This window comes from Paroedura picta, chromosome 2 (genome assembly GCF_049243985.1).
Source record: "Paroedura picta isolate Pp20150507F chromosome 2, Ppicta_v3.0, whole genome shotgun sequence".
NCBI classification, from domain to species: Eukaryota; Metazoa; Chordata; class Lepidosauria; order Squamata; family Gekkonidae; genus Paroedura; species Paroedura picta.
In genome coordinates, this window is record NC_135370.1 from 181,185,688 (window position 1) to 181,199,872 (window position 14,185).

Consider the following 14,185-nt stretch of genomic DNA (forward strand, 5'->3'; position numbering starts at 1 on the left):
TGCCGAATGCGAGGCCTGCAGGCTGCCGATAATCTGGCTCCCGATCGGAAACAGGAAAGTTGCGTTTTCCGCCTTCTTCGCTGACCTGGCAGCCGAGATGGAAACAGGAAGCAGACCCTTCTTGGTTCCCCTTGGCCAATGCTTCACCCTGGCATAGTCTCCTCTTCGGCTTGGCTTGAGGTGGAGTGAACCTGGACTAGATGATGGGTGAGCCGGGCACTTCACCGGAAGGGCTTTTTCTTTCCATAACAGCAACCACAGCGGTGGGGTGGGGTGGTACTTGGGTCAAGGCTGTGACGGTGGCAGTAAAAGCCCTCTCCCCATCCCGGAAACCCACAGCACAGTGATTGGATCTCCCCCGGCTCTGCCACCATCACACCCGTTCACACCAAGCCATTCCGGATTTGACTCCGAGGCCCGGATCCACCCCAAGGACATACGACCCCCCCCCCCCCCCGAAGGCAGCCAAAGCGTCCAGGTAACTCCGAGATGAACAAAACATACCGAGACTCACTCACGAACTACAGGTAAAGCCTTGATATATTAGTTATTCCCACCTCACCTTTCTTCGTTTTGGCCCGTTTGCTAGGATTCGCAAAGGGCAGGGTTTTGCAAAGGGAGATCTGAGCCTACGCTTGTGCCCTGCTTCCAAGTTCGTTACCTTAAAACAGGGGTAGTCAAACTGCGGCCCTCCAGATGTCCATGGACTACAATTCCCAGGAGCCCCTGCCAGCATTTGCTGGCAGGGGCTCCTGGGAATTGGAGTCCATGGACATCTGGAGGGCTGCAGTTTGACTACCCCTGCCTTAAAATAAATAAGGACCCGAAATGAATTCACTTTCCCCAACCCGTCAATTCTCTCTGCATCAGCTGCGTTGAAACAACCTCTTTGCGCTGGGAGACAGCTGCGAGTGAGCATGGACGCAGGCGTCCCGGTGCGCGTGGCCGCCCCCAAAGTTTGTGGTCGGTCGGACCCCCTGAGACCACGACTCTTCCCCTATGGCCCTGCTCCAGCCGTCCTTCGGGGCCTTGCCTTCTTCCCAGCGGCCTCCATCCAGGGACGGCTGCTGCGTTCCTGGCCTTCTGAGAGTCTGCCCCAAACAAGACTTCAGGTGGGAAGAGGGAAGTGGTGAGGAGAAGGCTCCCCCTCCGGCTCTACGCAGCAGGCCCCTCCGCTTTTCTCATCCTTACTCCTTCGGGCTGCTGAGTGGGAAGGACTCCGCCAAAACCTGCCGGCACATGGGGCACTGCTGGAACCGCCTGACGCATTCGTCGCACAGGCAGGTGTGCCGGCAAGGGAGGAGCACCCAGTTGACGGGCCGGTTCTGGCAGACGATGCAGTCCTTGCTGCTCTCCTCTGAGGGCTCCGGCTCCTCCTCGGCCAGCCCGGCCTTCTCGAGCAGGACGCGGTCCTCGGTGGTCTCTCCGGAGGGAGAGCCGCTCCAAGGAGGGCCGGCGGTGCTGGCGGACATGAAGAGTTGCTGCGGGAAAGGGTGGCAGGGGAAGGAAAAAGGAAAGGCCCGTTAACCACCCTTCGCCGTGGCTCAAAAGGAAATGCTGAGCGGAGACACGATAAAAAGGTCAAGGTATCCCCTGTGCAAGTCTGACCCTTGGGGTGATGCCCTCCAGCGTTTTCATGGCAGACTCAATACGGGGTGGTTTGCCAGTGCCTTCCCCAGTCATTACCGTTTACCCCCCAGCAGCAAGCTGGGTATTCATTTCACTGACCTCGGAAGGATGGAAGGCTGAGTCAACCTTGAGCCGGCTGCTGGGATCGAACTCCCAACCTCATGGGCAGAGCTTTCAGACTGCATGTCTGCTGCCTTACCACTCTGCACCACAAGAGGCTCTTTTTCACAAGAATCTCTTTTTTAGAGACACGATGCAGGGGGTGAAAACACGTTGACAGAAGATCTTTCCTTACTGACCCCCAACAGCTTCTTCAACAAACCCACTTGGCGTTAGCAGCAAAAGCGGTTGATTGAGGAGGCTGAAACGAAGCTTGTGATTATTCTTGCTTGTGATTATTCTTAATATTCTCCCCATGCTTTTCAACATCTATATGCACCCTCTAGCCCAGCTTGTCCGGGGCTATGGGCTGGGTTGCCACCTGTATGTGGATGACACCCAGCTCTACTTCCTAATGGATGGCCGGCCGGACCAGTTGTTAGGAAGCAGTGGCTGGATGGCTCAGTTGAGTCGTGTGAAACTCAACCCCTCCAAGACGGAGGTCCTGTGGCTGGGGAGAAGAGGGCAGGATCAAGAAGCACGTCTGCCATGTCTGGACAGTGTGCAATCAACACCGGCACCGGTTGCCAGGAATCTGGGAATGATCTTTGATGCCTCCCTCTCTATGGAGGCTCAGGTCACCAAAGTAGCTCGGACGGCATTTTTCCACCTTCGCCAAGCCCAGCTACTAGCGCCCTACCTGTCCTCGGACCACTTGGCCACAGTGATCCATGCAACGGTCACTTCCAGACTAGACTACTGTAAATCGCTCAACGCGGGCCTGCCCTTGACTCTGATCCGGAAGTCAATACAATTTCTTTTACATCTTTTATATACCAGAAGGAACAGCCATAACAGCTTCTAGATCAATTCCGTTTTCATTGGCTTCATCAGTGGTTGAAACCTCCAATCCTCCAAAAAGAGTTTGTAGTATCAAAAGTGGCAAAATCTTATCGCCTATTCCTTATATTACTATTGTTAATATTTTAGTATCAAGCCGTTATGGTTGTTCCTTCTGATATATAAAAGATGTAAAAGAAATTGTATTGACTCATTGTATATATTACAAACATATTGTCTTAGAAAGGTTCCTTTTTTCTGTTGATTGTTCATTGTGAACCTTTCTTTCTTTGTCCTGTAATTTCATTTTGATCCGGAAGTTACAGCTGGTACAAAATGCGGCTGCCAGGGTCCTCACTAGGACACCTTTGAGGGCCCATATTCAGCCGGTGCTTCGACATCTGCACTGGTTACCAGTCTGTTTCCAGATCAAGTTCAAGGTTTTGGTATTAACCTTTAAGTCCATGTGCGGTTTGGGTCCTACTTACCTGCAGGACCGCTTGGCTGCTTATGCCCCCTGCAGAACCCATTGCTCTGTGGGTATGAATCTACTGGTTGCCCTGGGCCCCTAGGATGTTCGCCTGGCCTTGAACCGGGCCAGGGCCTTTTCGGCCCTGGCCCCCACCTGGTGGAATGAGTTCCTGGAACAGCTAAGGGCCCTGCTGTAGTTGTCAACTTTCCGCAGGGCCTGCAAGATGGAGCTCTTCCGCCAGACGTATGGCTGAGGCCAGGGCAGAATCCTGGTACTCCAACTAGGACCCCTCCAAGATCTAGTAGTCCTGCATCCACTCCCAGTGGAAGAATGGAAGAAGACTGGGCCTCCGGCTGAACAAGGTGGGAGGGGACTGGATGATTAGAAGTGTCACCGCTTGTTAATGTGTAATTCATAGAATCATAGAATTGGAAGGGCCCACACAGGCCATCTAGTCCAACCCCCGGCTCAACGCAGGATCAGCCCTAAGCATCCTAAAGCATCCAAGAAAAGTGTGTATCCAACCTTTGCTTGAAGACTGCCAGTGAGGGGGAGCTCACCACCTCCTCAGGCAGCCTATTCCACTGCTGAACTACTCTGACTGTGAAAATGTTTTCCTGATATCTAGCCTATATCGTTGTACTTGTAGTTTAAACCCATTACTGCATGTTGGGGGTTTTAAGGGGTTTACAGGTTTTTAACATTTTATTCTGTGAACCGCTGCGGGTTGCTAGGAAAAACGGCGGTATATTAATTGAGAAAATAAGCAAACAAACAAACAAAATAGCCCGTGGCTCTTTCTGCTATTCCAGGTAGACCGCAGCCCACCTGTCCCACCTGTAAGCGGCTCCTTCCAACCTGAAAGAATCTCTGCTTTGCTTTTGACAGGGCACCAGAACTCATTCCAGCTTACCTTCAGATCGTGGAATTGCCCTTGAGCCAAGAGTAGGTACTGATACAGTATCCTGCAGGAAAGCCGATAGCTGTCGTCCGGAACGTGAATTATGGATACCATAGAAATCTTTGGGAAGAAAAAGAGGTCCTTCTCTCAAATTCCGCCATCTCTACACAATATGATGCAGTCTATGATTAGAGAGATGTGCAACCAAGTCATTTCATCTGTTTGATATTGCCAACACCGAGGCAAAAGAACACCCCTTAAAATTCCACCGCAAACTATCCCCAGCTGATGGTTCATCTCAATCTTGAACGATCTTTAATCATCACAGAATCATAGGGTTGGAAGGGACCTCCAGGGTCAGCCAGTCCAGCATCTGAAACACTTTGGATTTTGCATCAGCACCCCCCCCCCCAGATCGAATTTGCATTCGGGAAGTGTTCAGAGACAGATGATATGTGCAGTTCCATACGCCGACTATCAAGACTTCTCAATCTCAAAAAGGGCCGATCTGCGGATATGTAAATCCAGAGAGTGGGGCTAGACCAGGGGTAGTCAAACTGCGGCCCTCCATATGTTCATGGACTACAATTCCCAGGAGCCCCTGCCAGCAAATGCTGGCACGGGCTTCTGGGAATTGTAGTCCATGGACATCTGGAGGGCCGCAGTTTGACTACCCCTGGGCTAGACTAACAAGACAGATGAGTGAATAGGAAGAAGAGCTGTTTTCTTCTTTTGACAACTTGAAGGAGTCTCAAAGCGGCCTACAATAACTTTCCCTCTCTCTCCCCACAACAGACACCCTGTGAGGGAGGGGAGGCTGAGAGAGCCCTGAGATTACTGAAGAAGAAGAAGAGTTGGTTCTTATATGCCGCTTTTCTCTCCCTGAAGGAGTCTCAAAGTGGCTTACAGTCGCCTTCCCTTTCCTCTCCCCACAACAGACACCCTGTGAGGTGGGTGAGGCTGAGAGAGCCCTGAGATTACTGAAGAAGAAGAAGAGTTGGTTCTTATATGCCGCTTTTCTCTCCCTGAAGGAGTCTCAAAGTGGATTACAATCGCCTTCCCTTTCCTCTCCCCACAACAGACATCCTGGGAGGGAGGGGAGGCTAAGAACCACTCTCTTTGTAATGTATTTTGGGAGAGGGAGATTCCAGTATTTTGGGAGAGGGAGAAAAATCTCTTTTTGCCTGCCTGATGTCTAATTTTATAAACCTCTTTCATCCACCCCTCCTCCAGTTGTCTCTTCTCTAAGCTGAGAAGTCTCAGGCTCCTCTGCCTTCCATCCCAGGGAAGGGGCTCCAACTCCTTGTTTAATTTTTTCCAGCTCTGCAATGTCCTTTTCGAGATACACCTACACCAGAGGTAGTCAAACTGCGGCCCTCCAGATGTCCATGGACTACAATTCCCATGAGCCCCTGCCAGCAAATGCCTACACAGTCCACAGTATTCTAAATGAGACAGCGCTACCGGTCTATACGGAGGCACTATTTCCAATAATTTGCAGAACAGCCTACGCAAAGAGCTGGTGTAGTGTAGCAGCTGGAGGGCTGGGACTCGGGTCTCTGAGACCCAGGTTCAAATCCCACATGTGCCACGGAAGCTCACTCGGTGACCTCTGACCAGTTCCACTCTCTCAGCCTAGCCTACCTCACAGGATTGTTGTGATGATAAACTGGAGGAGTGGAGAGTTATCTCAGCCATTTGAGAGTCCTTAATGAGAAAGGCAGAACAGAAATAAAATATATAGTAAAGGGCCCCAGGCAGAACTGCGGCTTTAATGTGGATTGATCTATCCCAGGGGCTGCCCAAACGGTTGCTCTCCAGATATCCAAGGGGTACAATTCCCATGAGCCCCTGCCAGCATGCTGCTGCCAGGGGCTCATGGGAATTGTAGTCCATAGACATCTGGGAAGCCACAGTTTGGCCGCCCCTGAATCGATACAAACAAACCCCAAAGAGAAAAGCCGGCCTTCCGCTCAGTTCTGCTGGGTTGTGTTTCCCGCCCGCCAGCGGCTGTGTATGAATCGGTGTCCCGCAGCAACATAGAGTGAAAGGCTACCTACAATATCATATATTTCTCGATCTTCCTCATCCGCCAACGTCAGCAGCACCACCAGCGGGTACTGAGACCTGGGCACGGGGCCCAGATCGGTGCTCTGGGCCCCTTCGGGCAGAATGCAATGCTTCTCCAGTTGGTCAGCTTTCCCGACGCTTCGCTCAGGTCAAGGAAGACTCCCGTTTCAGAGGCAAACCATTTCAAAGCCGAGCGGGTGCCAAAGACCTTCAAGGACTGGCTTGCTGACAGGTAATCCTTATCCATTGCTGTTCCTCTATATATTTCTGAAACAGCCTAGGGGGCGGGACATGTCCGGCTGTCCAAGCTGGAATAGGGCCAATCAGGGTGCAGCCAGCTTTGTCCTGATTGGCCCTACCCCTGCGGCTCCCGCCCTCCGTCCCTGGACTCTAGCCTCTTTGCTCTCAGACGCACCTCAGTGCCTGGAGCCAGCAGCAGGTGAGAGAGCCCTGGGCAAAGGGTCGTGGTAGAGGGCTTGCTAACGAGGGCCTCCTGGCCTGCTAGGCTGGGCCTGCTAACGAGGGCCTCCCGACTGCCTGCTACTAAGGAGCTCTGTCTTGGCCCTGCTAACAAGCTGCCCAGCCCCCATCCACCCCACTTGATTTGGCTGCAAGCTGTGCCCCAAAGCCACCTTAAGCTGCCTGGCCACAGGCCAGGGGAGGGGACCCTTTCAGGGCCCGTTCTTAGGAACGGGCTTTGAAGCTAGTACTGAAATAATGCTGAAAACATGGAAAGGGCTGTCCAAAGACCTCGCTTGGCTCAGGCAAGAGAGTTTGGCTCCCAGTTCATTTAGAATTGTAGAGTTGGGAGGGGCCCTCCAATCTCCTGCTCAACTCAGGGGTGGCCAAACTGTGGCTCTCCAGATGTCCATGGACTACGATTCCCAGGATCCCCTGCCAGCATGCTGCTCAAGGTATCTGGTTGGGCACTCTGCGAAGAGTGGCAGACTAGATGGACCATTTTTCTCATCCATTAGGGCTGTGAGCAACTTCGGAATTTTAAGAGGGGGGGTGAGTCCCATCCCAAAATGGCTGCCCCAGGAGGCGGAGCCTGAACCAAAATGGGTGCCACCAGAGGTGGAGATAGTTAGAAGAATCGGTTTTTATACACTTTTCTCTACTGAGTCTTAAAGGGACTTACAATCACCTTGCCTTCCTCTCCACAAAAGGTCCCTTGTGAAGTAGGTGGGGCTGAGAGAGTTCAAGAGAACTGTGACTGGCCCAAGGTCATCCAGCTGTCTGGCTGGAGAAGGAGTGGAGAATCGAACCCCATTTTCTAGATTAGAAGATGAACTGGTTTTCATATCCCACTTTTCTCTACCTAAATGAGTCTCAAAGTGGGAGGCTTCCAATCACCTCCCCTTCCTCTCCCCACAACAGACCCTGGGAGGGAGGTGGGGCTGAGGGAGCTCTGAGAGAAGTGAGAGTGGCCCAAGGTCACACAGCTGGCTGTATGTGGAAGGGTGGGGAATAAAACCTGCCTCTCCAGATTAGACACCGCTGCTCTTAACCACCACAGCACACTGGCTCTCCCCATAACCGGCCCCTTGTGGGGTAGGCGGGGCTGAGAGAGCTCGGAGCGAGCTGCAACTGGGCCAAAGTCACCTAACTGGATTTCTGGGGAGGAGGAGTGGGGAATCAAACGTGGCTCTCCAGATTAGAGGCTGCTGCTGTTAACCGCGACTCACGACTCCGCGCTGGCTCTCAGGGAAGGGAGAGAAAAGAGCAAGCATCCCAGAACCGGCTGCAACCGCAGAGGGCTGCTCTACGAGCTGCTAACCAGATATTTAGTGACGGAAGAGCAACGAGTCAAGGGGAAAAAAACAGGCAGAGAAATACGGCAGATGGCTTTCCATGCCAAATGCTGCTAAGACGAGGCCGATGCCATGCCCACGGACCCCCCTCAATGGCACATCCGCTTCCCCATCTGGGGAGATGGAAGACTGAAGACTGAATCCAAGAGCTTCTGCTCAGCATTCAGATGGCCCATTAAGTCAATTCGCGTCAACTCCAGTTAAAAGGATTCGATAGCAGGTGATGCTAAAGAGGCTGGTTTGAGACCCGGAAGAGCATGTTACAGAAACATGATATGGGTGAGGTCAAGATATGAACACACCTTATACCTGTGTAGCGATAGGTGGCGAGTTTCCCCCTGCCTCTTCCGCCCCCTGCCATTTTGGTTGCCCCTTTGAGAAACACTCAGGCAGCAGGGTACTTTTCTTCTGAGTGTTTGTTGTCTTCCAGTTTGGTGCAGTGGTTAGGAGTGCGGACTTCTAATCTGGCATGCCGGGTTCGATTCTGCACTACCCCACATGCAGCCAGCTGGGTGACCTTGGGCTTGCCACGGCACTGATAAAACTGTTCTGACCGAGCAGGGATATCAGGGCTCTCTCAGCCTCACCCACCCCACAGGGTGTCTGTTGTGGGGAGAGGAAAGGGAAGGCAATTGGAAGCCGCTTTGAGCCTCCTTCGGGTAAGGAAAAGCGGCATATAAGAACCAACTCTTCTTCTTCACCATACAATGTTGCACCTTCATTTTCGTTCTTCCCTCTCTTCTGCTTCCCCCTTCTCCCACGACCATCCGCCAACAACCACCCCCAGCCTTCTCCTTCTGCTCTTCTATATCTCCCTTTAACCCCGCCTCCTGCCTCTCAAATGGGAATCCCCGCCTCTGCTTCTGTCGTTGCCAGCCTGAACAGACAACACTGACCTTGAATGACAGCAGCATCAAGCACAATGACTATCCCCAGAACCCAGAGTCCCCCTGAAACCTCTCTCCCCCCCCCCAGCTCTTGCTTTCAGAGAACTTATTCGAAATCAGCAATGCTTTCTCCGCCTTCCCTCTACAGCCACAGGAACTAGAAATCCAGTTTACGAGTTGAGCGCCAAAGCCAAAGGATACCAGTACTGCTGCCGGTAGAGATACTCATCCTGCAACGCATCCTCAAAGGCCTGGGGGGTCCGTATTCGGAAGCAATAGGCGTGCTTCTGCAGTGCTTCGTGCAGCTTCTGCACGTTGCAGCCCCAGTAGCATGTCAGGAGGCAATCTTCCAGACAATCCAGCGCCAGAGTTACGCCACCTGGGGGAAGGAAGGAACACTGGGGTGGAGTCGGTGAAGGGAGAAAGGTCTGAAGGAGATGATGGGTGTAAAATTAGCCTCAACGGCCCCGGCTGGTGGACCAGTCTGCTGAGCGAGATCAAGACCCTGCAGGACCTCAAACAGCTCTGTAAGGCCTGAAAGATGGAGTTGCTCTGCCCAGCCTCTGGTTGAGGCCTAGAAGCTACCTGACCGACTGCTGGCTTCCCTGTCTGCCACCCATCTGGCTAAATAAGTGTCATCTCAATGAATTTATTATTCCTCCCCCTTTCTGTTTCATTCAGGGAAGGAGGCAGTTGGGAATGGGTATAGCTATTCAGAGCCTCTTGTGGCGCAGAGTGGTAAGGCAGCAGACATGCAGTCTGAAAGCTCTGCCCATGAGGCTGGGAGTTCAATCCCAGCAGCCGGCTCAAGGTTGACTCAGCTTTCCATCCTTCCGAGGTCGGTAAAATGAGTACCCAGCTTGCTTGCTGGGGGGTAAACGGTAATGACTGGGGAAGGCACTGGCAAACCACCCCGTATTGAGTCTGCCATGAAAACGCTGGAGGGCGTCACCCCAAGGGTCAGACATGACTCGGTGCTTGCACAGGGGATACCTTTACCTTTACCTATAGTTATTTTATATTTAGTTGCTTTAAAAGGATTTTAAACCTAATCTTTGATGTTTAATTTTATGTATTTTAATAATAACCAGCACTTCCACCGGCTCCCAGTTGAATTCCGGATCAGGCTTAAGGTCCTGGTCGTCACCTTCAAGGCCAAACGCAGTCTGGGCCCAGTGTACCTGAGAGACCGCCTCCCTGCCTAGACTCCCCCAAAGTGCCCCATGCTCTGCCACCACCAACTGGCTGAGGGTCCCTGGCCCCATAGAATGTGTCGGACCTCAACCAGGGCCAGAACTTTCTTGATCCTGCCCCTCCCCCCAGTGGAATGAGTTCCCTGAAGAGATCAGGGCCCTCCCTGAACTCTGACCATTCCATAGGGCCTGCAAAAGGGAGCTCCTCCGCCAGGCATTTGGTTGAGGTCGACCGACCAAACAACATCTGCTGGTCCCCAGTCACCCCTCCTAATGCTCTAAACCCAAACCAACCTCCCCAAGGGTCCAATTTAGAAGTTATAAAAGTTACTGTTATAAACGTGTTGTTAACTTGGAACCCACGGTTATGATTATTGTATTGGTATCATGACTGAACCTCCACGTTTTATGTGAACTACCCTGAGCCTTATGGGAGGGGGGCATAGAAAGATAATAAATAAAATAAAAACTCTCTTCAGAGAGCCAGTTTGGTGTAGTGGTTAGGAGTGCGGACTTCTAATCTGGCATGCCGGGTTCGATTCTGCGCTCCCCCACATGCAGCCAGCTGGGTGACCTTGGGCTCGACACAGCCCTGATAAAACTGTTCTGACCGGGCAGTGATATCAGGGCTCTCTCAGCCTCACCCACCTCACAGGGTGTCTGTTGTGGGGAGAGGAAAGGGAAGGAGACTGTAAGCCGCTTTGAGCCTCCTTCGGGCAGGGAAAAGCGGCATATAAGAACCAACTCTTCTCCTTCTCCTTCTCCTTCTTCTAATAAGAATCCTCTTGGAGGCTTCCCTGAGCCTTCAGGGATGGGTGGGGTTTAAACGCAATCATTGGCATGCGTTTCTCCCACCTCACCATGTAAAAGAGCTCTTGTCCTGACCCTACTGACAGCAAGTTACCTAGTAGGGCCCTAGTGACATCAAAATTTACCTAATAGGACCCTCCTGATGGAAAGTTACCTAGTAGGAAGGCACTGGCAATGCACCCCGTATTGAGTCTGCCATGGAAACGCTGGAGGGCGTCACCCCAAGGGTCAGACATGACTCGGTGCTTGCACAGGGGATTCCTTTACCTTTAATGAAGTAAGATTACTTTGAGAGCCAGCATGGTGGCGTAGATGAAAGTGCCTGGACTCTTCAGACAGCCTAAAAAGGCCACCCCTCTTGACCTGTCACTATTTATTTCCATCTCAGAGTCACAACTCATGTCTGCAAATCTGAAAAAGTGAACCACAGCTCACAAAATAACGGAAAGAAATGTTAGTCGTTAAGGTGCCACCAGAGTGTTGTTTTGTTTGCTTTGGCACGGCCCGACCTCTGAAGCCAGTTAAGAGAGTCGGAGACCTACGATCTGGGAGACTCTGCCATGGAGGCTCACTAGGTAACCTTGGGCTGGTCATACTCTCCCAGGCTAACCTACCTTGCAAGGCTGTTGTGGGGATAAAATCGAGGGCAGGAGAATGCTTTGGTTCCCCATTGGGAGGAAGGCAGGATATAGATAAACATGAATAAATAAACCAAATAGCCTCTATTTGGATATAGGGACCTGCCCCCAAAAGAGCTCTGCGCTCTACTGCAACCAACCAGCTAAGGATCCCTGGCCCTACAGAAGTCCGTCTGGTCTCGACCAGGGCCAGAGCATTCTCTGTTCTGGCCCCTACCTGGTGGAATGAGCTCCCAGAGGAGATCAGGGCCCTGACGGAGCTTAAACAGTTCCGCAGGGCCTGCAAAAAGGAGCTCTTCCACCAGGCATTTGGTTGAGACCAGACGTAATCTACAGCGACCAAGGGCCCCTGCTCCACCCCCGCCCCCCCTCAGAATCCCATCAATAAGCCACCCCCCTCAGAATCCCATCAACAAGACCTGGATCTGTTTGTACTGCCATATTGTTATACTGTTATACTGTGCTGTTGTATTGTTATCTGGTTACAATTATTAGTTATTAGTGTAAGGTTATTACATGTTTTTATAATGTATTGTTCCTCGTTATGATGTAAACCGCCCTGAGCCTCCAGGGAGGGCGGTATATAAGTATGATAAATAAATAAAACATTTTGGAAGCTTCAGTTCATTATAGTGGATAGCCACCAGAAGGAATCATTCTGTTGGGAAACCTCCTGATAAAGCAGGAACCAAAGATGGCCGTGGAGGTTGTGTGTGTGTGTGTGTGAGGGGGGGTAGAGATACCTAGAATGAGAAAATCCAACAACTCACTTGCAAGGGAGGCCGCTGCAGGGCTGCCGACTTCCAAGCTGAAGGGGTTCTTCACCTGCCGCATCCGCTTCTGGCTGAGTTTCGCACTGGATTCCGTCTCCTCCGAGTTCCTCAGAATCACAGGAACATCCCACCCGAACCTAACAGCGAGAATGGGATTAGGTGGATTCATAGGAAAGAAATCTATCAATAGAGCCTCCACATCCAGAGGCACTAATCCTCTGAATCCCAGAGCCAGGAGGTAACATCTGGGGAAGAGCTGAGCCCCTGTACTCTGGTTAGCCACTGGTTGTGTGAGACAGGCTGCTGGACTAGATGGATGGTTGGTCGGATCCAGCAGGGCTCTTCTGATGTTCTAATATTTCTATACTTCCTCTTTAGAGGCCTGCTCAGGGCAGCTTACAATGCTTATATATTAGATTTTTATATTACATTTTTATAGCATATAGATAAATCAACAGTATACAAAAGCACTCCCCCACGTGCAACCAGCTGGGTGACCTTGGGCTCGCCACGGCACTGATAAAGCTGTTCTGACCGGGCAGTGATATCAGGGCTCTCTCAGCCTCACCCACCCCACAGGGTGTCTGTTGTGGGGAGAGGAAGGGAAGGCGACTGTAAGCTGCTTCGAGACTCCTTCGGGTAGACAAGCAGCATAATAAGAACCAACTCTTCATCTTCATCTTCTAAGCCAAAAGCAACCAAATACACATCTAAACTCCTTACCAAAAGAGCAGAGGAAAACCTTATTTCCTCCCATTTCTCCTTTCCTGACAGCCCAATGCATCCCTGGAGGGGATTTTTCCCCCCTTCCCCCCCTCAGTATCGTTGCCCCTTGGGAAATCCCTGGAGATTTGAGGCGAGCACCTTGGGAGATGCAATGCAACAGAGACCCCCCTCCCAAGCAGCCCTTTTCTCCAGGGGGGACTGATCTCCGTCGCCTGGGGGCAAGTTGTCATTCCGGGAGATCTCCAGGCCCCAGCGGGAGGTTTGCTACCCAGTTAACCCTTCCCCTTCCTCTCCTCTCGGCTTTCCGCCCCCAAGCCCCATTCACTCCACCCCAACCCCTTTGACGTCCCCCTCCCCCCTCCCCCCTCCCCCCTCCCCCCTCCCCCTCCCCCTCCCCCTCCCCCTCCAGCCCCTCCCCTCCCCTTGACCTTCGACCCCGCCCCCTCCACCGACCATCCCAAGACCAGGCCGCTGGTGACCAAGAAGCAGACGAAGACCACGGCGATGTAGAAGAGCGGCGAGTACTCGTAGACCGTCACCAGGAAGACGGCGGCCATGGGCGGCGAGGGGCAGGCCGGGCGCCTCTCCGCCCCGCGCTCTTTGTTGTCGTCTCAGCGCGCCTGCGCGGACCCCGCGCCTGCGCAGACGGCGCCGATGAAGCCCTTGCCCGCTCTTTCCCTTACGCCCGGAGCTCCCCCCCGCCCCTGGATGTCCGTGGACTACAATTCCCAGGAGCCCCTGCCAGAATGCTGGCAGGGGCTCCTGGGAATTGTAGTCCATGGACATCTGGAGGGCCGCAGTTTGACTACCCCTGGTTTAGAGAAACGCTTAGGCGGCCCTCCCAGCATGTTGGGAGCCCGGGCAGGATTTGCATGGAGGAGGGAGATGGAGGGAGATGGGGGCGCATGCCAAGAAGGGGCTTTGCAGCTCAGCCCCGCCTCCGTTGTGATCTAGGGCTATTATTAAGCTGTTTCGGCTCTATACGCCCCTTCCCATTTGGATTATGATATTAGATTACTACATCTATCCATCCATCTACAGCTGTCGGACTGTCTATCATTATCATCTCTGTCTGCCTTTTATTTGTATATCTGCAATCTGCCTGCCTATGATCTATCTATCTATCTATCTATCTATCTATCTATCTATCTATCTATCTATCTATCTATCTATCTATCTATCTATCTATCTATCTATCTATCTATCTATCTATCTATGCCTGCCCGCTTGCCCATCTGCCCATCGATCGATCGATCCATCTCTATATCTGCCTGCCTGGCCATCTCTCTCTCTGCTTGTCTAGCAATTATTTATTTATACCTGCCTGTCCATC

The 14,185-nt window shown here is 52.3% G+C and overlaps 1 protein-coding gene across 1 annotated transcript; it reads right to left on the bottom strand.

The window, feature by feature from the left end:
* Positions 1-522: 522 nt before the first annotated feature.
* Positions 523-13,478, bottom strand: CGRRF1 (cell growth regulator with ring finger domain 1). Its single transcript, XM_077324030.1, has 6 exons — positions 13,306-13,478; positions 12,124-12,263; positions 8,914-9,091; positions 6,002-6,149; positions 3,954-4,061; positions 523-1,481 (listed from the first exon to the last, which is right to left on the bottom strand). The coding sequence occupies exons 1-6, from the start codon at positions 13,407-13,409 to the stop codon at positions 1,188-1,190; spliced, it is 972 nt and encodes a 323-aa protein (XP_077180145.1). The 5' UTR covers positions 13,410-13,478; the 3' UTR covers positions 523-1,187.
* Positions 13,479-14,185: the final 707 nt, after the last annotated feature.

Coding starts and splice junctions, on each gene's coding strand:
- CGRRF1 (XM_077324030.1), bottom strand. CDS start 13,409: ATGGCCGCCGTCTTCCTGGTGACGGTCTACGAGTACTCGCCGCTCTTC. Junction 9,092..12,123: donor TGCAGCGGCCTCCCTTGCAA/GTGAGTTGTTGG, acceptor TCCTTCCCCCAG/GTGGCGTAACTCTGGCGCTG. Junction 6,150..8,913: donor CTCTACCGGCAGCAGTACTG/GTATCCTTTGGC, acceptor ACCTGAGCGAAG/CGTCGGGAAAGCTGACCAAC.